We start from the raw sequence: 26,086 nt of genomic DNA on the forward strand, positions 1-26,086 counted from the left end.
GCTCTCTCTATCTGCTCTCTCTATCTCCTCTTTCTATCTGCTCTCTCTATCTCCTCTCTCTATCTGCTCTCTCTATCTGCTCTCTCTATCTGCTCTCTCTGTCTCCAGACTGACTGGCAGTTGAAGGAGCTGCATTTTGCCGCCGCCGCGGAAGCTATTTGGCCGATAGAGTATAGTCCCAAATCAGCCCGGTACACAGACAGACCACCGGGTCCCCTGGTCTACAGAGGCAGGTGGTCCCCTGGTCTACAGAGGCAGGTGGTCCACCGGTGTCCCCTGGTCTACAGAGGCAGGTGGTCCACCGGTGTCCCCTGGTCTACAGAGGCAGGTGGTCCACCGGTGTCCCCTGGTCTACAGGCAGGTCGTCCACCGGGTCCCCTGGTCTACAGAGACAGGTAGTCCCCTGGTCTACAGAGGCAGGTGGTCCACCGATTAAAACGTCCGTTATTCGAGAATGCCAGTTAGAAGTTAAAATGACACCATGCACGTGCCTGTGCCTACAGTCCATGTACAAAGTAGACGTGACAAATGCATAACTGTCGTAAGTTACCCCCAAATTAAGGTGGCCTAAGCTACTGTTATTATTCAGCCTAACTGTGCCTATAAGTGCGTTAGTACTCATACAACCAAGCCCACAGCAGCGGATCTGGACACGTTTTTGGCTCCCTGTCCTTAAAGTCCTGTCCCTGTCCCACCGTGGCCACCGGCTCAGTCTTGAACAACTTCAACACTGACAGCTCCAAGTGTGTGCAGACTTTTTATAGCCTAATAATACTAATAATAATATTTTTTATTTACAAAACACTTTTATCCTTGTGATGGCCTATTCAATTGAAAAGCCATTCCTTGAACATAATTTGAGGAGTGGCATTTAAATTGAATAGCCCACCACAAGGATAAAAGTGCTTTACAAATAAAATGTAATATTATTATTCTCAGTAAAGGTCACATAAGTCACAATAGTGACTTTATAATAAAACAGCTAGGCTACTGTTCATTGTCGGCATTCTCTAAATTCAGAGAGTTGAGTGAGCAGATCGTGTCTGACTCATTCAGACGGAGGCAGATCTGGGGTCTGCGTGTGTCTGACTCATTCAGATGGAGGCAGATCTAGGCAGATCTGGGGACTGTGTGTGTTTGACTCGTTCAGACGGAGGCAGATCTAGGCAGATCTGGGGTCTGCGTGTGTTTGACTCGTTCAGACGGAGGCAGATCGAGGCAGATCTGGGGTCTGCGTGTGTCTGACTCGTTCAGACGGAGGCAGATGTAGGCAGATCTGGGGACTGTGTGTGTTTGACTCGTTCAGACGGAGGCAGATCGAGGCAGATCTGGGGTCTGCGTGTGTCTGACTCGTTCAGACGGAGGCAGATGTAGGCAGATCTGGGGTCTGCGTGTGCGTGTTATCCTGCCTGCTCCTCGGGTCTGGCTGTTTCCCAGGGATAACTCTGCATGTGTGACTCTCACATGTTCTCTCACCATGGAGCAGACTGACTCCTACATGCCCCCCTCCCCCCCTCCTCCCCTCCTCCCCTCCTCCCCCCCTCCCCCCTCCTCCCCCGGTCAGGGGATTAAACTGACACAAATCTACTTGGCCTTTTAGTTTTTAACCCTTTATTTAAACAGGGTTTGTTTTTTTGAGACGGGTCACTTTTACAAAGATGCTCTGTGAACCATGAATACCATGAAGCCTTATAGGATAAATACATCAACAATATATATATACTCCTGTCCTTATCTCTGGAGGAACATCTCTTGAAGCTCCGCACCCCTCCAGCAGCTGAGTCCGGGACCACAGTGTTGTAATGTTGGCTAGATTAGGAACCTCATTTTAACTGGAGTCTATTTCTGAGCTAAAGGTCACCAGGGTTCTCTCTCTCTCTCTCTCTCTCTCTCTCTCTCTCTCTCTCTCTCTCTCTCTCTCTCTCTCTTCTCTAACTCATTCTGCCCCCCCCCCCCCTCTCTCTCTCTCTCTCTCTCTCTCTCTCTCTCTCTCGGAGGGTTTCTAAAAGTTCTCCATGCCAACCACTGTGACTGTCAGCCCCAACAAAAGACAGGAGGAGACAAATTGTCTCGCTACAACAGTCTGATTAGCTGTCCAGGACGATTTGTCCTTCAACAACTGTCCTGCTCCTCCCCCCTGCTCCCCCCCCTGCTCTCCTCCCTGTTCCCTCCCCTGTTCCCTCCCCTGTTCCCTCCCCTGTTCCCTCCCCTGTTCCCTCCCTGCTCCCTCCCCTGTTCCCTCCCCTGTTCCCCCCCTGCTCCTCCCTGTTCCCCCCCTGCTCCCTGGTGAAGCAATGCTGTCTGGGAATTCAGGGGAAGGTGCTGCTTTCTTACGGTGATGGTGCTGACTTCATCAGTCTGACCTGTCCTGTCTCTTCAGTCTGACCTGTCCTGTCTCTCTTCAGTCTGACCTGTCCTCTCTCTTCAGTCTGACCTGTCCTCTCTCTTCAGTCTGACCTGTCCTCTCTCTTCAGTCTGACCTGTCCTGTCTCTTCAGTCTGACCTGTCCTCTCTCTTCAGTCTGACCTGTCCTCTCTCTTCAGTCTGACCTGTCCTCTCTCTTCAGTCTGACCTGTCCTGTCTCTTCAGTCTGACCTGTCCTCTCTCTTCAGTCTGACCTGTCCTCTCTCTTCAGTCTGACCTGTCCTGTCTCTTCAGTCTGACCTGTCCTGTCTCTTCAGTCTGACCTGTCCTGTCTCTTCAGTCTGACCTGTCCTCTCTCATCAGTCTGACCTGTCCTGTCTCTTCAGTCTGACCTGTCCTGTCTCTTCAGTCTGACCTGTCCTGTCTCATCAGTGACCTGTCACTGTCTCATAGGGCTGCAACGATTAGTCAATTAATCGATGACTAATCGACAATACAAATAGTCGCCAACAAATGTAATTGTTGTTATTGTCGTCTGGATAGCCTGAGGGATTTTTTTTTGTCCCCCCCGAGTCGCACATGCGCATTGCGCAATAGCGTTCAGAGTTCACTCAGCAGGACAAAATGGTAAAACAAGCATTTTTGAATGGAAGTTTGTTCTTTCTTGTCTTGCTAAATTTAAAGCTGATGGCTAAATACCATAAGAGGCATTTTATATTCATGACATTAACCCAGTTATTGTTGTAAAAAATAAAAAAGTAAATTAAACGACTAGTCGACTAATCGTTTCAATAATCGGTGACTACTCGACTATTGAAATAGTCGTTTGTTGCAGCTCTACTGTCTCATCAGTGACCTGTCCTGTCTCCTCAGTGACCTGTCCTGTCTCCTCAGTGACCTGTCCTGTCTCCTCAGTGACCCGTCCTGTCTCCTCAGTGACCCGTCCTGTCTCCTCAGTGACCTGTCCTGTCTCCTCAGTGACCCGTCCTGTCTCCTCAGTGACCCGTCCTGTCTCCTCAGTGACCTGTCCTGTCTCCTCAGTGACCTGTCCTGTCTCCTCAGTGACCTGTCCTGTCTCCTCAGTGACCCGTCCTGTCTCCTCAGTGACCCGTCCTGTCTCCTCAGTGACCTGTCCTGTCTCCTCAGTGACCTGTCCTGTCTCCTCAGTGACCTGTCCTGTCTCCTCAGTGACCCGTCCTGTCTCCTCAGTGTGGAGGGCAGGTAGAGGTCTCCTCAGTGTGGAGGGCAGGTAGAGGTCTCCTCAGTATGGAGGGCAGGTAGAGGTCTCCTCAGTGTGGAGGGCAGGTAGAGGTCTCCTCAGTGTGGAGGGCAGGTAGAGGTCTCCTCAGTGTGGAGGGCAGGTAGAGGTGTCCTCAGTGTGGAGGGCAGGTAGAGGTCTCCTCAGTGTGGAGGGCAGGTAGAGGTGTCCTCAGTGTGGAGGGCAGGTAGAGGTGTCCTCAGTGTGGAGGGCAGGTAGAGGTCTCCTCAGTGTGGAGGGCAGGTAGAGGTCTCCTCAGTGTGGAGGGCAGGTAGAGGTCGTCTCTAGGACGAAGGCCAGTCTCCCAGACTCAGACTAGGGTCAAACCTAGTTTTACAACCGTGATGTCTTCAGACCCAGTCTGAGTCTGGGAATGTGATCCTTTGGAGACAGATTAAACTAATCCTAGACTATAACTAAAAAGACCTTTTCGATGGAGAATCTCCATGTTCATCTTTCTTAGTTAAGGACTAGTCTTGGCTAACTAAGCTTTCACAGTCTGGTCCAAATATTGTTTCTGTCCTAGCCTGGACCAGATCACTTCTGTTTGAACTGTGTTCCCAGCAGCCTCAGCAGCTGGTTCCTCACGGCTGGCCTCTCCTGGTCCAGGCTCTACTGGTGACCAGGCCTCTCCTGGTCCAGGCCTCTCCTGGTCCAGGCTCTACTGGTGACCAGGCCTCTCCTGGTCCAGGCCTCTCCTGGTGACCAGGCCTCTCCTGGTCCAGGCCTCTCCTGGTCCAGGCTCTACTGGTGACCAGGCCTCTCCTGGTGACCAGGCCTCTCCTGGTCCAGGCTCTACTGGTGTCCAGGCCTCTCCTGGTCCAGGCCTCTCCTGGTCCAGGCTCTACTGGTGACCAGGCCTCTACTGGTGTCCAGGCCTCTCCTGGTCCAGGCCTCTCCTGGTCCAGGCCTCTCCTGGTCCAGGCCTCTCCTGGTCCAGGCTCTCCTGGTGACCAGGCCTCTCCTGGTCCAGGCCTCTCCTGGTCCAGGCCTCTCCTGGTGACCAGGCCTCTCCTGGTCCAGGCCTCTCCTGGTCCAGGCCTCTCCTGGTCCAGGCTCTCCTGGTGACCAGGCCTCTCCTGGTCCAGGCCTCTCCTGGTCCAGGCCTCTCCTGGTGACCAGGCCTCTCCTGGTCCAGGCTCTCCTGGTGACCAGGCCTCTCCTGGTCCAGGCTCTCCTGGTGACCAGGCCTCTCCTGGTCCAGGCTCTACTGGTGACCAGGCCTCTCCTGGTCCAGGCCTCTCCTGGTCCAGGCCTCTCCTGGTGACCAGGCCTCTCCTGGTCCAGGCCTCTCCTGGTCCAGGCCTCTCCTGGTCCAGGCTCTCCTGGTGACCAGGCCTCTCCTGGTCCAGGCCTCTCCTGGTCCAGGCCTCTCCTGGTGACCAGGCCTCTCCTGGTCCAGGCTCTCCTGGTGACCAGGCCTCTCCTGGTCCAGGCTCTCCTGGTGACCAGGCCTCTCCTGGTCCAGGCTCTACTGGTGACCAGGCCTCTCCTGGTCCAGGCTCTCCTGGTCCAGGCTCTACTGGTGACCAGGCCGACGCTGTGCGTTTGTTAGTCATTGCTGTCGAGTATCTTGTCTCTTAATCCTGGATGTGTGTGAGCTTTGGGCCACGCCTGTCTTAAGCTTGAACTGTTGCTTCCTGGCAGGGTGTGTCTCAAGATGTCCGCCGCTATCTCCAACATGCATGTGTCCTGATCTCACTCAGGGCAGATACAGACGAGGAGAGGCTGCTCTGTGGCTATAGGCTGGTCTGTGGCTGGTCTATAGGCTGGTCTGTGGTTGGAGGCTGGTCTGTGGCTATAGGCTGGTCTGGGGCTATAGGCTGGTCTGTGGCTGGTCTGTGGCTATAGGCTGGTCTGTGGCTATAGGCTGGTCTGTGGCTATAGGCTGGTCTGTGGCTGGTCTGGGCTAGATGCTGGTCTGTGGCTGGTCTGTGGTTGGAGGCTGGTCTGTGGCTGGTCTGTGGCTATAGGCTGGTCTGTGGTTGGAGGCTGGTCTGTGGTTGGAGGCTGGTCTGTGGCTGGTCTGTGGCTATAGGCTGGTCTGTGGCTGGTCTGTGGCTATAGGCTGGTCTGTGGCTGGTCTGTGGCTATAGGCTGGTCTGTGGCTATAGGCTGGTCTGTGGCTGGTCTGTGGCTATAGGCTGGTCTGTGGTTGGAGGCTGGTCTGTGGCTGGTCTGTGGCTATAGGCTGGTCTGTGGTTGGAGGCTGGTCTGTGGTTGGAGGCTGGTCTGTGGTTGGAGGCTGGTCTGTGGTTGGAGGCTGGTCTGTGGCTGGTCTGTGGCTATAGGCTGGTCTGTGGCTGGTCTGTGGCTATAGGCTGGTCTGTGGCTATAGGCTGGTCTGTGGCTGGTCTGTGGCTATAGGCTGGTCTGTGGTTGGAGGCTGGTCTGTGGTTGGAGGCTGGTCTGTGGTTGGAGGCTGGTCTGTGGTTGGAGGCTGGTCTGTGGTTGGAGGCTGGTCTGTGGCTATAGGCTGGTCTGTGGCTGGTCTGTGGTTGGTCTGTGGTGGGTCTGTTTTAGAGGTGTCATGTAAGGCCCCTTGTTTCCTGAATGTTCTCTTCAGGCTCTCTTACCTTTAAAGGCTGTGGACAATTTTTAGACAAATTTTCAGACAAATCCAACAACTCCATAACCAGGCTTGTGAGCCAATAGTATTCTGACTCTTGATCGCTCAGAGATACTGAGTGGTACCAATGTGGTAATACTATGAGCCTTGTTAGAGATGTCAATCAAACCTCAGATGGAGATTACACAACTTCATTTCGGACTCGTCAAAATTAATAAAATGATAAATTCATAATGTTTATTTCGCACCTTTCAAAAAGCTCTGTGGAGGTTAATTATTTTATTTAACTTTTTATATGATTTGTCTGCATAAGAAGGTGCACACACACACACACACACAGATTTTCATCTCTAATCCATAGGTTTCTCTATCTGAAATAGTTTACTAAGCTGATTAAAGTATTAACCCCACCAGAGCTGGGTATGTTTGGCATTTACAAACATAAAAATGTCCTAGGACCTCCAGACATGGCTCACCTAAAGAACTTGTACTGCTTCAATGCTTCTAGTGTTCAACCAATAGTGGATTTTTAAAGGCCAATGTAATAATGATAGTTTGGAGCAGGAAAAAGCCGATAGACGATTAATCGGCCAATAGCAAAAAAAAAAAAGCCACTGTCAAATAAATGAAATACCTAAACAAATACAGCTGTATGATCAAACTCAGGGTACGCTGAAAAGCAAAGAGTCATGAGAAGTCAAGGGACCAGAACTACCTGTCCTGTTTCTATATCTAGAGGTTGAAGCCTCTCCTACCTGCACACACCTGCCCTCTGGCACCTGCACACACCTGCCCTCTGGCACCTGTGAGGCTGCGTGCCCAACAGAGCACAACACTTCCTTCACTATTCATTTCCTCTATGAAGGATTGTGTTTCTCTGGTGAAGCTCTAAGAATGTCTTCTTCACACCCAAGAGTAGAAGGCTTTGTCCAGGACATTTTGATAAAATACCCCCCTTTTTTAAATTATTGTCTTCAGTCAAGTTCCAATGAAGTAGGCTACTAATTTTCCTCCAATAAATAATTCCTTCTAATAAATTATTCCTAATAACTTAAAAATCCAATATGGTCTATTTACAATATGGTTTGAATATGGCCTATTTACAATATAGTTTGAATATGGTCTATTTACAATATGGTTTGAATATGGTCTATTTACAATGGCCGCGTTTCTCGATAAAGAACCTTCTTAAAGGAGTAGTAAAGGGAAAATGCATGTTTAGCCCTGTTTTAAGGTTACTTATGATCATATACAATGGTTCAGATCAAAACGTTGACAAAGCTAGCACTTTTGAGAAAGTCTGATAATTGCTCTACCACCGTTTAGGTCATACAATGGATGTGGTTGGGCACCTTGAAAAATCATTCAAAAAACATGTTAAACACTAAATTTCAAAGACAAGAAACTGACCGAGGTGTTAGTTGGTGTTCTGACATATAATTCACCATAAAGTAAGATTCTAGTTCATCTGGAAAGGCTTTTTAAAACATTTAGCATATAACTATTTAGTCGCAGCACATACGTGTGTAAACTTCCGCAAACTAGGTAGCCTAGCAACATAAACAATAACAATAGCTACCGTAAGTAGTTCCGTTCCTGAATCCCCTCTGCGGATTGATCTACACATCTACAACGGTCGCGTCAATACAAGTCAATGGATTTCATAAAATGATCAATAAAACCCTACAGGATTCATACTTTGCGGCGAATTTGATGTCAGAACACCAATTACCCCCTCGGTGAGCTTCTTGTCTTTGAAATCGAGAGAGTAACATGTTTTTGAATGATTTTTCACGGTGCCCACCCACATCCATTGTATGACCAAAAACGGTGGTAGAGCAATTATCATACTTTCTCAAAAGTGCTAGTTTTGTCAACGTTTTAATCTGAACCATTGTATATGATTATAAGTAACCTTAAAACAGGACTAAACATGATTTTTCCCTTTACTACTCCTTTAAGAAACCCTTCTTAAGCAACCCTTTGTATGGGAGTTAAAGGACAATGCTCGTTTTTCGACAACCTGGACCTTATTATAATTATTATAATACGGCATATTATAAGACGTTTCACTCACTGAGATCACTTTGGTGTAATTCGGAGGCCTGTAGAAGAAATTAAAATCCAGCGCGAGCCAAGTATATCCATGTACTGTAATGGCGGCGGACGGGGCACTGAGAATGCAGCTTCTAAACCCCCTTCTAAATAGCTTCCTCACTTGCTCCAGCACGCATGCGCACAGCGTGCTGGAGCAACGCTTGTGCGCTGTGCGTATGCGTGCTGGAGCAAGTGGGGAAGCTATTTTGTTTCTAAAGACGTTTCTAAAGATCATATTACAGAGGCATGTGAAAAACCACAACAGGCCTATGCTCTCTATGTAAGCACAACTAGCGATTCATCAAGACAGATTGATGAAAACAACCGTTTCGTGGCAGAAAATAGATTTTTTAGAAGCTGCATTCTCAGTGCCCCATCCGCCGCCATTACATGGATATGTCCTGGCATTTGCCCAGAGTTGCTCTCATGCCATGTCCTCAGGAATCTCACTCCACTGGGGCAGAGTATGACACTAGAGGTCACCCAGGGATCAACACATACAAATAGGCCTGACTTAGGTGATTTGACTCAAACACGTTTTTCAGGAGTTTGCCCATTTCTGAAAGACCTGTCAGCTAGTCCTAGGCAAGCTGAGCTTAGGGAGCTAGGCCAGGATGTATCCAGTGAGCTAGGCCAGGATGTATCCAGTGCTGTAGAGACTGGAGAATGTGGGTGAAGGTCAGTGAGTGTGTGAAAGGGTTGATTGTTTCAGGGTCAGGGGTAATGTTATGAGCGAGGGTGTGAAGCGCCACGGCAGCCAGAGCTCAGCTGGGTTTCAGGGCCAGCAGCTGCTGCCATTTTAGGAAAGCAGAAGTGAGGTGTGTTAATGTTATTGTAATAGTTATTGTAATAGTTTTTACATCCGTGTGTGGTTATGCGAGGAGGTTCTCCTTCCTTATTTCAGTGCAAGGTGCTAAGGCAAGGTATTGTTTTCCACTGAAATCATTGAGGAACTCATTCTTCACTATGAGGAAAGAAGTGGTTTGTACTGTCAAAGTCAACGTTATTTATATAGCACTGTTCATACAAACAAATGTAGCACAGTGCTTTACAGAAAAATGTAAAACGGTTAAAATGGTAGATAAAAATAAGAATAAAACGACAACTGCAAACTGGACTGAAAGTACTGCATTAAAATAATTGTATTTTACATGAAGAAAGAATTAGCTCTTATGATTAATAAGGTAAATGATTAATTAATCCATATAATGATAAGCCTGGGGCTTTGCTGTCACCCTCTGTCCAGTTTAGAAAACTACCTCATCTCCATGCGCTGACTGACCACTACACACTAGGCACTACATACTTAGCCAATGGCAGCCTCATGTTTTCAGTCTGTACTGTAGTCCACCCCATGCTTCTCTGGTGAAGAGGTCAAGGGTCAAGAAAGGTAAATATCCATCAGTCTAGTGTTCCAGGTCTTGTTCCAGGTCTTGAGTGTCTCCCCTGCTGAGAGCCCACCGTTTATGGCCCTGAGACAACGTTCTTCTTCCCTGGACGTCCCATAGAGGCAGGGCTGGCCGTCCCTGGACGTCCCATAGAGGCAGGGCTGGCCGTCCCTGGCCCCTCTGTGAGGGTCTGTGGCTGGGAACTGACTAGACTCTAATAAGCAGCTCTCCAGGTGCTGCTGGAGGTGTTTGGACAAGGGGAGGGACCTCTTTGGCCATTCAGGTTTCCTTGGAAGAAATGGAATAGGAATATGGAAATAACATAAACAAGCAGTGGTACCTGGAGCTGTGAAGGAAGGAGGGCGTGGGAGAAGGGCCTTTCTAGCATGACTCCTGGAACACCTGCTAGCTCTTCTACATTAACACACATTTATTTGATTTTCCTTCAGGCACCTAGGCAGCTAAGATGGAACAGGCAAGGACAACAATATCCAAAATAGTGAGTACCATTGAGCGATTGAGATTTCTGTCTGAAAAAGGCCAGTATTCCACTTTTGGAAGTGGCCACTGTTTGGTGTACTGGTGTAGAAACTCTGATTGATTGGACAGATCTGTATCCGCAGAGTACTGCATGCACACCTTCTCTCCTTACCTCTCTCACTCTTTCCTCCTGTTCTCCCTCCCTCCCTCCCTCCCTCCCTCCCTCCCTCCAGTTCAATGGCGAGCCGCGCTCGTACACGCGCTTCAACCTCACGGAGAACATGGAGGGAGAGCACAGCCAGGTGGAGATGAAGCTGTCGTCCGACATGGACGAGGAGGTGGGAGGCAACGGCGTGGGCGACCACCTCAACCACCAGGGCGGCGACGGCCCCTACGTGGTCCACAAGCCCCGGCGCACGGCCAAGAACATCTGCTTCCTGGTTTCATGCACCCTCCTCATCTTCATCATCGGTAAGGGAGGAAGGGCGGACGGGATGAGAAACAGGGAAGGAATGCGGGCTTTGTTTCCATGCCCTGGAGGCCTGGTGCCCTGGAGGCCTGGAGGCCTGGTGCCCTGGAGGCCTGGTGCCCTGGAGGCCTGGTGCCCTGGAGGCCCGGTGCCCTGGAGGCCCGGTGCCCTGGAGGCCCGGTGCCCTGGAGGCCTGGTGCCCTGGAGGCCTGGTGCCCTGGAGGCCTGGAGGCTGGTTTAACTCAAGAGTAAAGAGAAGCTGTGTAATTGGGAGTAGAGATGAAACCCTAGAAGGTTGAGACGTCATTGTGCGTCTTAATTGTTGATTTAGTGCTTCAGGCTGTAATATGATCTCTACCCCTCCCCCTCTCTCTGTCTCATCGTGATCTTGTCCTCCCTCTCTCCCTCTCCATCTCATCTTTTTCAGGCTACATGATTGGCTACTATGTACACCAGAAGCAGGAAGTGGAACCCGCCTGTGCCGCCGCCCAATTGGACAGCGACGACCCCGCCGCCGACACATCCCGTGAGATCGGCGCCCCCCCCCAGCTGGACTGGAGCGAGGTCAAGACCCTGCTGGCCCAGAAGCTCAGCGCGGCGGGCTTCGAGCAGACCTTCAGGTAGCCCACCACCCCCAGACGTCCCGGAGGTTGACCAAAAAATCCATCTGTATATGTTTTAAAGGCACTCCAAGCCCCTCAGGATGGATATATGTGGTTCTGTGCTGGTAGAACCACGATCAGGATGGATATATGTGGTTCTGCGCTGGTAGAACCACAATCAGGGACTTCATAATGGAGGTCTGGTAAACAGAAGTTAATACTCTTGCTGAAGAAGTACAGTTGCGTTCCGTTACCTTACAACTCGCAAGGGACCACATATGAACAGGTCTGCCTCCTCTCTCTGCCTCCCTGTCTCTGCTCTCTCCCCCGCTCCATCCTCCTCCTCCTCCTGCTCCATCCTCCTCCTCCCCCTCCTCCTGCTCCTGCTCCCTCCTCCTCCTGCTCCATCCTCCTCCTCCTCCTCCTGCTCCATCCTCCTCCTCCCCCTCCTGCTCCATCCTCCTCCTCCCCCTCCTCCTGCTCCTGCTCCCTCCTCCTCCTGCTCCATCCTCCTCCTCCTGCTCCATCCTCCTCCTCCCCCTCCTGCTCCATCCTCCTCCTCCTCCTGCTCCATCCTCCTACTCCTCCTCCTCCTGCTCCTGCTCCATCCTCCTCCCCCTCCTCCGCCTCTTCCTCCTCCCTCTCCTCCTCCTCCTCCTCCTCCCCCCCCCCCCTCCTCCTCCTCCCCCTCCTCCTCTTCCTCTGGTTCTCTCTAGTGACTTTGCCAGTGACAGCCACCAGGCCGGTTCCCTTGGCGACGAGGACCTTGCCGAACTGGTGGTGACCAGGTTCCAGGAGGCCAGCATGAGCACCTGGACGGACGAGCACTACGTGCGCCTGCAGGACCCCCCGGCCTCGGGCTCCAACCGGGTCCAGTTCCGGGGGGCCGAGGTGGGCCAGCTGTCAGGCTACCTGGCCTACAGCGCCAACGGAACCGTCCAGGTACAAACCACACACTCAGAGAGATGGATGATATAGCACAGATCAATAGAGATGTGTTTATATTTGCTACATGCAGTAGTTCCGGTAATCTGCGAGATTATAATCTGACCTAGATCAGCGCGGCACTGCCAACCCTCAGGCTCCTCCCTCTCTCTGCTCGCGCACGGGAGCGGTCTGGCGCCGGGGGGCCGGTGGATGTGCTCACCTCTGCTCAACGGCGTGTTCCTCCCCCAGGGGCCCGTGGTGTATGCGTCGTACGGACAGATGAGCGACCTGACTGCCGTGATGGAGAAGGACGTCACGCTGGCCGGCAAGGTGCTCCTGCTCAGAGGAGGACGCATCAGCTTCGCCCAGAAAGTGAGGGAATATATTCACTACATACTACTACTTACCTATATATATTCACTATGATCACTACTTATATATTCACTACATACTACTACTTACCTATATATATTCACTATGATCACTACTTATGTATTCACTACATACTACTACTTACCTATATATATTCACTATGATCACTACTTATATATTCACTACATACTACTACTTACCTATATATATTCACTATGATCATTACTTATATATTCACTACATACTACTACTTACCTATATATATTCACTATGATCACTACTTATGTATTCACTACATACTACTACTTATATATATTCACTATGATCACTACTTATGTATTCACTACACACTACTACTTATATATATTCACTATGATCACTACTTATGTATTCACTACATACTACTACTTACCTATATATATTCACTATGATCACTACTTATATATTCACTACATACTACTACTTGCCTATATATATTCACTATGATCACTACTTATATATTCACTACACACTACTACTTATATATATTCACTATGATCACTACTTATATATTCACTACATACTACTACTTATATATATATTCACTATGATCACTACTTATATATTCACTACATACTACTACTTACCTATATATATTCACTATGATCACTACTTATATATTCACTACACACTACTACTTATATATATTCACTATGATCACTACTTATATATTCACTACATACTACTACTTATATATATTCACTATGATCACTACTTATGTATTCACTACATACTACTACTTATATATATTCACTATGATCACTACTTATGTATTCACTACATACTACTACTTACCTATATATATTCACTATGATCACTACTTATGTATTCACTACATACTACTACTTATATATATTCACTATGATCACTACTTATGTATTCACTACATACTACTACTTACCTATATATATTCACTATGATCACTACTTATATATTCACTACATACTACTACTTACCTATATATATTCACTATGATCATTACTTATATATTCACTACATATTACTACTTACCTATATATATTCACTATGATCACTACTTATGTATTCACTACATACCACTACTTATATATATTCACTATGATCACTACTTATGTATTCACTACATACTACTACTTACCTATATATATTCACTATGATCACTACTTATATATTCACTACATACTACTACTTACCTATATATATTCACTATGATCATTACTTATATATTCACTACATACTACTACTTACCTATATATATTCACTATGATCACTACATATGTATTCACTACATACTACTACTACTTACCTATATATATTCACTATGATCACTACTTATGTATTCACTACATACTACTACTTACCTATATATATTCACTATGATCACTACTTATATATTCACTACATACTACTACTTACCTATATATATTCACTACGATCATTACTTATATATTCACTACATACTACTACTTACCTATATATATTCACTATGATCACTACTTATGTATTCACTACATACTACTACTTACCTATATATATTCACTATGATCACTACTTATATATTCACTACATACTACTACTTACCTATATATATTCACTATGATCATTACTTATATATTCACTACATACTACTACTTACCTATATATATATTTACTATGATCACTACTTATGTATTCACTACATACTACCACTTACCTATATATATTCACTATGATCACTACTTATGTATTCACTACATACTACTACTTACCTATATATATTCACTATGATCACTACTTATATATTCACTACATACTACTACTTACCTATATATATTCACTATGATCACTACTTATATATTCACTACACACTACTACTTATATATATTCACTATGATCACTACTTATATATTCACTACATACTACTACTTACCTATATATATTCACTATGATCACTACTTATGTATTCACTACATACTACTTACCTATATATTCACTATGATCACTACTTATGTATTCACTACACACTACTACTTATATATATTCACTATGATCACTACTTATGTATTCACTACATACTACTACTTACCTATATATATTCACTATGATCACTACTTATATATTCACTACACACTACTACTTATATATATTCACTATGATCACTACTTATATATTCACTACATACTACTACTTACCTATATATATATTTACTATGATCACTACTTATGTATTCACTACATACTACTACTTACCTATATATATTCACTATGATCACTACTTATGTATTCACTACATACTACTACTTACCTATATATATTCACTATGATCACTACTTAAATATTCACTACATACTACTACTTACCTATATATATTCACTATGATCATTACTTATATATTCACTACATACTACTACTTACCTATATATATTCACTATGATCACTACATATGTATTCACTACATACTACTACTTACCTATATATATTCACTATGATCACTACTTATATATTCACTACATACTACTACTTATATATATATTCACTATGATCACTACTTATGTATTCACTACACACTACTACTTATATATATATTCACTGTGATCACTACTTATGTATTCACTACATACTACTACTTATATATATTTTCACTATGATCACTACTTATATATTCACTACATACTACTACTTACCTATATATATTCACTATGATCATTACTTATATATTCACTACATACTACTACTTACCTATATATATTCACTATGATCACTACATATGTATTCACTACATACTACTACTTACCTATATATATTCACTATGATCACTACTTATATATTCACTACATACTACTACTTATATATATATTCACTATGATCACTACTTATGTATTCACTACACACTACTACTTATATATATATTCACTGTGATCACTACTTATGTATTCACTACATACTACTACTTATATATATTTTCACTATGATCACTACTTATATATTCACTACATACTACTACTTACCTATATATATTCACTGGTACTGGTCCTGGGTCTGGTCCTGGGTCCTGGGTCTGGTCTGGGTCTGGTCCTGGGTCTGGTCCTGGGTCTGGTCCTGGTCCTGGTCCTGGGTCCTGGTCCTGGTCTGGTCCTGGTCCTGGTCCTGGTCCTGGTCTGGTCCTGGTCCTGGGTCTGGTCCTGGGTCTGGTCCTTGGTCTGGTCCTGGGTCCTGGGTCTGGTCCTGGTCCTGGTCCTGGTCTGGTCCTGGTCCTGGTCCTGGTACTGGTCCTGGTCCTGGTCCTGGTCCTGGTCCTGGTCCTGGTCCTGGTCCTGGGTCTGGTCCTGGTCCTGGTCCTGGTCCTGGGTCTGGGTCTGGTCCTGGTCCTGGTCCTGGTACTGGGTCTGGGTCTGTTCCTGGTACTGGGTCTGGTCCTGGTCCTGGGTCTGGGTCTGGGTCTGGTTCTGGGTCTGGTCCTGGTACTGGGTCTGGTTCTGGGTCCTGGGTCTGGTCCTGGGTCTGGTCCTGGGTCTGGGTCTGGTCCTGGGTCTGGTCCGGGTCTTGGTCCTGGGTCCTGGTCCTGGTCCTGGTCCTGGGTCTGGTCCTGGGTCTGGTTCTGGTCCTGGTCCTGGTCCTGGTCCTGGTCCTGGTCCTGGTCCTGGTCCTGGGTCTGGTCCTGGTCCTGGTACTGGGTCTGGTCCTGGTCCTGGTTCTGGTTCTTGGTCTGACGGTCTGTCTCATCCTGCAGGTGGCCAACGCCGGCCAGGTGAATGCGTCTGCGGTGCTGATCTACCCCGACCCCGACAGCTCCAACGTGCTGGACGGGAACACCCAGCTCTATGGACACGTGAGTGGGCCTCCCACACACCACCCCGGGTCACGGGGTCACCGGGTCACTGGCCATCTGAACACAGACCAGGGCCGTGTCCGAAATGCATACTACCTGCTATATAGTAGGCGAGATGCAGCATGCTGCATCAAAACTGTGCATACTGTATTTCGCCTACTATATAGTAGGTACTATATAGCAGGCGAAAAAATGGCCGAAAATGTAGCATAGTCCAGAGCATACTGTTCCGGAAGTCGAGACGTGATACGTCACTGGGCTGTGAGAAAAATAAAAAAAGATGGCGAACGAAGAGGTCACCGGGACCGCAGCGGGAGTTTTCAAATGTAAGTATTGACTTAATTTGTCGATGAAAAAATTATTTTTTCTGACAGATATCTTAGTTATAACGACACAGAGCTACAAATGCAGTTTTGTGTATATAGGTGGGGTAGAAATGACATTCCGAAAAAGAACGTCATGATAGCTAGCTGCTTGCATTGATCTCTGTGGTGGACGTTACGTTAGCTAGCTAGCCCAGCTAACGTTAATAGGCTACTAACGTTACAGGTGTTCAGACGGCTCTTGCTCAAAACGTATTAATGTCATAGCTTAAATGTTATTATAGCTAGAATCAAGACAAACAGAGTAACATTTCCATGTAATATGACCATGATTGCTTAAGAAATGTCGAAATTGTGATGAGTTGTTAAATGGCTAACCTAAGCCACCGAGCCTAACGTTACTTGAAGTTGTTTAAACAATTGTCTGTTCATTCCGTGATTTAAACGAGTTCAACTGTTCATATATCATATATTAATATATTAGTATTCATTGTCCCATAATACTTCTGGATGTATTACAGGGACCAACGACCACACCAGGGACGATGATCCTCTGGAGGACGGCCAACTCCTCCCTGTTTACGGTGTAACCGCATGGGTGGCCCCCATCGCCTCTTCCAAGACCCCGTACCACTTCCACGAAGTGGCTGTGGCCTCCCCTCCCTCTGTGCTGACCCCAGTTCTGGGGCTCTTTAGGTCCTATGAGGTTAGATAACAGTTTTCTAGTGTCATACAAACAGAGTCCCTATCAATATATTTGCTATCATGTAGCATGTAGATCAAAATCACCTTGTACATGGCTACAAGGTTCTCTGTGTGCTTTATCCAGGCTGTCTCCGTCGTCCCCTGCAGCCCAGCTTCTAAGATGTAGGTCCTACATGAATCAATATCCAAAGTAAACAGACCGCTGGATTGCTTCTGAACAACAATGCATACGTTAGTTAACTTTCAGCGTGGTGTTTCTCTTCCCCGTAAACAGGGAAGAGTTGGCCGTCCTCCAGAGGGAGGACCGGCTGATGTTGAATGGGGGAGAGAGAAGGCAGAGATGAAGGCTGAGTGGAGGGAGGAAAGGGGGTTGTTTAAGGAGAGGGAGGACCGGCTGATGTTGCTTCTAGAAGCCCCAGTCAAAAAAAACTTTTATCTTGTTCCATTATTGTTTTTGTTATTTTTTATTAAATGTATTTTCTTGAATTAAATTGGTGTTTGTGTGTCATTCCTTGTAATGTATTCCCAGTCAAAGAACAAATGTCACTATACCTAAAACCAGTCATTAGAGTAAAAGAACATTCCTAATGGACATTGTAGTTTGCAATTAGGCATAAAAGACGGAACACACATGTTGGTTCACAATGCTTCATTGGAATTATTCAGAGACGGTTATTAAAGCATCACTGTTTAATGTGTCTGACTAAAGACTACTTGATAAGGGAGTTACATGTCCAAAGCACTCTGCGTGTTGTGTTAAGACCTTCCAAGTTACTGTACATGACCTGTAGACATATCAAGACAATGTGTCTGATGTGTAGATATTACACTTTGTTGAAATGTTAATACATCAAGAAGTAACCTTTACATGTATAATGGAAGAAACACAACCATAAACATTTCTTGGATATTTTTATTACACAATGGTCTTCAAATATACTTTTGACTTGTTTATATTTGGTCAGATCATTAGCTTTCCTTGCAAAAGGTACTGACAGGAGAACGCTGATCTGTTGTCTCCCCCCAAAATACTTAAACTGATTACTTTGTACAGTGTTACACATACATTTAAATACAAATACATTTCAACAAATGCCTCAAGGCTGCCTATAACCAACTGATCGGTGTTTAAAGCCTCAAGGCTGTCTATAAGGAACAAGGCAAAGCACACATGAACTGATAGACTGACTACTTATGGCAGGATGGGGGTAGTTGTGCTCACCAAGAGCTGGGATCCAGGCAGCTTGTGCTGATGCTGCCGCTGCGAGACACTTTCTGAGGCCATCTCCAGGGTTGGGATGATCTGCAGCAGCAGGACCATGGCCACCATCAAGGTCTTCAACCTTTAAATGGTTTAATGCAATTGGGCCTACTGTAAGTCGCTTAGCAGACACACAAAAGTGTCTGCTAAATAAATGACTAAGGTAATGCTGGACAAAAGTGTGCTAAATAAATGACTAAGGTAATGCTGGACAAAAGTGTCTGCTAAATGACTGATGTAATGTTACCACCAAAGACTAGCACCTGTCTGTGAATGACAAGACCATTGTAAAGGGTGAGTACTGAGAAAAGCTCTAAATGCAATGAATTATTATTATTGTTATTGCTATTATTAGCACCTCCATGGTCTTGCCCCATCCTCCTGACCATCACCAAGGTTCCTCTGTGTCGATTTTGACAATCTGAAGTCCCTCCTTGTGTCCGCGCCGTCAAAATAGGTCCTCAGCAGGGACGTGGAGGTTGACTTGGTGAGGACCTCTGTCTTCCATGTGAGCCTACAGGGGGAATATTATTAGGGCAAACTTCAACTCATTTGTGCGTATGGCATATACTTGTCTTTACAATATGATAATAGATAGATTATCTGTAGAGCTAAAATGTAACAGGCGTGTAGTGATGAGTAAACCCAGGTAAACTCAGTTTACCCACCTCTTTAAAATGAGTTGAGTTTTATTGTTTTGTTTACCTGCCCCTCAGAATCTATTTAATATAACATCCCTGGTACAAATGTAACAGTATAGCTAGCCCCAAGCCAGCACATGCGGGGCTATCAACTAACCTAGCTAACTAGCGTAGCTAGCAAGCTAACGTTCAATATTTACCTCAACTACAAGCATGTCGAGAAGATCTCATGACGGCTCTTCTCTTGCAGCGTGAACACGACTTCTCCTGGCGGCAGCAGCAGCCGCACATCCCATGACAGGAAAAGGCTAAATTTTTGTGGATAATACACAAAATGATCACAGAAAACACGGATAATTGTACCACAGCTTCGCGGGAGTAAACAGTATCGTATCCCGTCACTTCCGCTGGATGACTCGAGTAGCATGCTGTATTTTCTCGCATACTACACGCGTTTTGTGGAACAGTAGGTACTATATAGTATGCAGTATGCCTACTATATAGTGCCTACTATATAGCAAGTAGCAGGTAGTATGCATTTCGGACACGGCCCATGTCACCGGGTCACTGGGCGTCTGAACACAGACGGGCAGCTGAGCTCCAGTCCACCACATGCAGGGGATCACATAAAGCACCCGCTGTTACAACTACAATGATACTATTCTACATGATATACTATTATAATGATATACTATTCTACAATGATACTATTCTACATGATATACTATTCTACATGATATACTATTCTACAATGATACTATTCTACATGATATACTATTCTACAATGATACTATTCTATAATGATATACTATTCTACATGATATACTATTCTACAATGATATACTATTCTACATGATATACTATTCTACAATGATACTATTCTACATGATATACTATTCTACAATGATACTATTCTATAATGATATACTATTCTACATGATATACTATTCTACAATGATATACTATTCTACATGATATACTATTCTACAATGATATACTATTCTACATGATATACTATTCTACATGATATACTATTCTACAATGATATACTATTCTACAATGATATACTATTCTACAATGATATACTATTCTATAATGATATACTATTCTATAATGATATACTATTCTACATGATATACTATTCTACAATGATATACTATTCTACAATGATACTATTCTACAATGATATACTATTCTACATGATATACTATTCTACATGATATACTATTCTACAATGATATACTATTCTACATGATATACTATTCTATAATGATATACTATTCTACATGATATACTATTCTACATGATATACTATTCTATAATGATATACTATTCTACATGATATACTATTCTACATGATATACTATTCTACAATGATATACTATTCTACATGATATACTATTCTATAATGATATACTATTCTACATGATATACTATTCTACATGATATACTATTCTACAATGATATACTATTCTACATGATATACTATTCTACATGATATACTATTCTACAATGATATACTATTCTACATGATATACTATTCTACATGATATACTATTCTACATGATATACTATTCTATAATGATATACTATTCTACATGATATACTATTCTACATGATATACTATTCTACAATGATATACTATTCTACATGATATAATATTCTACATGATATACTATTCTATAATGATATACTATTCTACATGATATACTATTCTACATGATATACTATTCTATAATGATATACTATTCTACATGATATACTATTCTACATGATATACTATTCTATAATGATATACTATTCTACATGATATACTATTCTACATGATATACTATTCTACAATGATATACTATTCTACATGATATACTATTCTACATGATATACTATTCTACATGATATACTATTCTACATGATATACTATTCTATAATGATATACTATTCTACAATGATATACTATTCTACAATGATATACTATTCTATAATGATACTATTCGACATGATATACTATTCTACATGATACACTATTCTATAATGATATACTATTCTACAATGATATACTATTCTACATGATATACTATTCTATAATGATATACTATTCTACATGATATACTATTCTATAATGATATACTATTCTACATGATATACTATTCTATAATGATACTATTCTACATGATATACTATTCTACAATGATATACTATTCTACATGATATACTATTCTACATGATATACTATTCTACATGATATACTATTCTACATGATATACTATTCTACAATGATATACTATTCTACATGATATACTATTCTACATGATATACTATTCTACAATGATATACTATTCTACATGATATACTATTCTACAATGATATACTATTCTACATGATATACTATTCTACATGATATACTATTCTATAATGATATACTATTCTACATGATATACTATTCTACAATGATATACTATTCTACATGATATACTATTCTACATGATATACTATTCTACATTATATACTATTCTATAATGATATACTATTCTACATGATATACTATTCTACATGATATACTATTCTACAATGATATACTATTCTACATGATATACTATTCTACATGATATACTATTCTACATGATATACTATTCTATAATGATATACTATTCTACATGATATACTATTCTGTAATGATACTATTCTACATGATATACTATTCTACATGATATACTATTCAACATGATATACTATTCTATAATGATATACTATTCTACAATGATATACTATTCTACATGATATACTATTCTACAATGATATACTATTCTACATGATATACTATTCTATAATGATATACTATTCTACATGATATACTATTCTACAATGATATACTATTCTACAATGATATACTATTCTACAATGATATACTATTCTATAATGATACTATTCTACAATGATATACTATTCTATAATGATACTATTCTACATGATATACTATTCTACAATGATATACTATTCTATAATGATATACTATTCTACATGATATACTATTCTACAAGATATACTATTCTATAATGATATACTATTCTACATGATATACTATTCTATAATGATATACTATTCTACATGATATACTATTCTACATGATATACTATTCTACAATGATATACTATTCTACAATGATATACTATTCTACAATGATATACTATTCTATAATGATATACTATTCTATAATGATATACTATTCTATAATGATACTATTCTACATGATATACTATTCTACATGATATACTTTTCTACATGATATACTATTCTACATGATATACTATTCTACATGATTCTACATGATACACTATTCTACATGATATACTATTCTATAATGATATACTATTCTACATGATATACTATTCTATAATGATATACTATTCTATAATGATATACTATTCTACAATGATATACTATTCTACATGATATACTATTCTACATGATATACTATTCTACATGATATACTATTCTACAATGATATACTATTCTACATGATATACTATTCTACAATGATATACTATTCTACATGATATACTATTCTACATGATATACTATTCTACATGATATACTATTCTACATGATATACTATTCTACAATGATATACTATTCTACATGATATACTATTCTACATGATATACTATTCTACAATGATATACTATTCTATAATGATATACTATTCTACAATGATACTATTCTACAATGATATACTATTCTATAATGATATACTATTCTACAATGATATACTATTCTATAATGATATACTATTCTACATGATATACTATTCTATAATGATACTATTCTACATGATATACTATTCTATAATGATATACTATTCTACATGATATACTATTCTATAATGATATACTATTCTACATGATATACTATTCTACATGATATACTATTCTACATGATATACTATTCTACAATGATATACTATTCTATAATGATATACTATTCTATAATGATATACTATTCTACATGATATACTATTCTACATGATATACTATTCTACATGATATACTATTCTATAATGATACTATTCTACATGATATACTATTCTATAATGATACTATTCTACAATGATATACTATTCTATAATGATATACTATTCTACAATGATATACTATTCTATAATGATATACTATTCTACATGATATGCTATTCTACATGATATACTATTCTACAATGATATACTATTCTATAATGATATACTATTCTACATGATATACTATTCTATAATGATATACTATTCTACATGATATACTATTCTACAATGATATACTATTCTATAATGATATACTATTCTATAATGATATACTAGTCTACATGATATACTATTCTACAATGATATACTATTCTATAATGATATACTATTCTACATGATATACTATTCTACATGATATACTATTCTATAATGATATACTATTCTATAATGATACTATTCTACAATGATACTATTCTACAGCTCAGGGTTTCTGTTAGAGATAATCGGTAGCGGTCAATGTGTCCAGGAAGATTAGACTTTTCCGGACAAACTGGAGAAATTCCGGTCATTATATTATAATATAATATCAGGCCTATTATAGGTGTTTGTCATTATATTATAATATAATATTAGGCCTATTATAGGTGTTTGTCATTATATTATAATATAATATTAGGCCTATTATAGGTGTTTGTTGCGGTGATTGGCCGTTGTGTAGCTTATATACGCCATTTATTGTCTCATTTCGCATCTGTATGATTAAATGTGTGATAGGCTGTCATGATTCCGTGCGCTAGGCCTATATGTAATTGCACAGCCACAAAAATAGTCACCTTTGAATTGCGACTGTAGGCTAGAACATGAATGTTTATTTCAATTGCATGAATCGGATTTGAGGATGTAGGCTAATTGGTTTGGGATTCGCGACAGTAATATGTGTGTACTAATTTCTGTCTCTCTGTCTCTCTCTCTCTGTCTCTCTCTCTGTCTCTCTCTCTGTCTCTCTCTCTCTCTCTGTCTCTCTCTCTCTGTCTCTCTCTCTGTCTCTCTCTCTGTCTCTCTCTCTCTCTCTCTGTCTCTCTCTCTGTCTCTCTCTCTGTCTCTCTCTCTGTCTCTCTCTCTGTCTCTCTCTCTCTCTCTGTCTCTCTCTCTGTCTCTCTCTCTGTCTCTCTCTCTGTCTCTCTCTGTCTCTCTCTCTGTCTCTCTCTCTGTCTCTCTCTCTCTCTCTGTCTCTCTCTCTGTCTCTCTCTCTGTCTCTCTCTCTCTGTCTCTCTCTCTGTCTCTCTCTCTGTCTCTCTCTCTGTCTCTCTCTCTGTCTCTCTCTCTGTCTCTCTCTCTGTCTCTCTCTCTCCGTCTCTCTCTCTGTCTCTCTCTCTCCGTCTCTCTCTCTCCTCTCTCTCTCTCTCTCTCTCTCTCTCCCCCCCCCCCCCCCCCTCAGGTCCATCTGGGTTCAGGTGACCCCTACACCCCAGGCTTCCCCTCCTTCATGAACACCCGTTTCTCCCCCGTCAGCTCGTCTGGTCTCCCCCAGATCCCGGCCCAGACCCTCACCAGCTCCATGGCTGCCAGCATCCTCACGTAGGACCCCCCCCTCCAGACACAACCCTGCCCCCCCCCCCCCCAGACACAACCCTGCCCCCCCCCCCCTCCAGACACAACCCTGCCCCCCCCCCCCAGACACAACCCTCCCCCCCCCCTCCAGACACAACCCCCCCCCCCCCCCCTCCAGACACAACCCTGCCCCCCCCCCCCCTCCAGACACAACCCTGCCCCCCCCCCCCCCCAGACACAACCCTGCCCCCCCCCCTCCAGACACAACCCTGCCCCCCCCCTCCAGACACAACCCTCCCCCCCCCTCCAGACACAACCCTGCCCCCCCCCCTCCAGACACAACCCTGCCCCCCCCCCCCTCCAGACACAACCCTGCCCCCCCCCCTCCAGACACAACCCTGCCCCCCCCCCCCCCCTCCAGACACAACCCTGCCCCCCCCCCTCCAGACACAACCCTGCCCCCCCCCCAGACCCTAACCCCCACAACTCTCTCTCTCTCTCTCTCTCTCCCTCTCCCTCTCTCTCCCTCTCTGTCTCTCTGTCTCTCTCTCTCTCCCTCTCCCTCTCTCTCCCTCTCTGTCTCTCTGTCTCTCTGTCTCTCTCTCTCTCTCTCTCCCTCTCCCTCTCTCCCTCTCTGTCTCTCTGTCTCTCTCTCTCTCTCTCTCTCTCTCTCGACCTTTAGGAAGCTTGGTGGTAAATCTGCCCCTAAAGACTTTGGGGTCACTCACAAGCTGGGCGGGGATGAGGACGTGGTCACAGTGGAGGTCGGCAACGTCCTGACCGACAAGAAGATCCATAACGTGTTCGGGGTCATCAAAGGCTATGTGGACGCGGGTAGGACGGCCGAATGAATGAATGAATGAATGAATGAATGAATGAATGAATGAATGAATGAATGATGACCGTGAGGTCACACATGCTGCAGTGCTCTTGATATGGACACAGTATTGTTTCATTTCATTTTCATTTCAAACCTTTATTTGTCCTCATACTGTGTCTCAAACCCCCTGGTTCTCCCCCCTCCTCTCCTGTCCTCCCCCAGACCGCTACGTGGTGATCGGGGCCCAGAGGGACGCCTGGGGTCCAGGCTTCGCCAAGTCCACCGTGGGCACCAGCGTCCTGGTTGAGCTGGCGAGGGCCATCTCGTCCATGGTGAAAAACGGTGAGCGCACCAGTGACCCTGGACACAGGAGGAACAGAACCCAGACCCTGGGCTGTGGAGACAGGAGGGACAGAACCCAGACC

The 26,086-nt window shown here is 43.5% G+C and overlaps 1 protein-coding gene across 1 annotated transcript in view; it reads left to right on the forward strand.

The window, feature by feature from the left end:
* The window catches only part of LOC311325133 (transferrin receptor protein 1-like), a 36,554-nt gene that overhangs the window by 1,085 nt on the left and 9,383 nt on the right, over positions 1-26,086 (forward strand). The window contains exons 2-10 of the mRNA XM_084457793.1: positions 10,126-10,175; positions 10,390-10,627; positions 11,053-11,245; positions 11,944-12,169; positions 12,404-12,526; positions 16,253-16,351; positions 24,729-24,868; positions 25,524-25,675; positions 25,884-26,003. Of these exons, the coding sequence (XP_084313919.1) occupies positions 10,143-10,175; positions 10,390-10,627; positions 11,053-11,245; positions 11,944-12,169; positions 12,404-12,526; positions 16,253-16,351; positions 24,729-24,868; positions 25,524-25,675; positions 25,884-26,003 (1,324 nt within the window). The 5' untranslated portion in view covers positions 10,126-10,142. The remainder of the gene's footprint in view (positions 1-10,125; positions 10,176-10,389; positions 10,628-11,052; positions 11,246-11,943; positions 12,170-12,403; positions 12,527-16,252; positions 16,352-24,728; positions 24,869-25,523; positions 25,676-25,883; positions 26,004-26,086) is intronic.

This window comes from Borostomias antarcticus (genome assembly GCF_949987555.1).
Source record: "Borostomias antarcticus genome assembly, chromosome: 24".
Lineage (NCBI taxonomy): Eukaryota > Metazoa > Chordata > Actinopteri > Stomiiformes > Stomiidae > Borostomias > Borostomias antarcticus.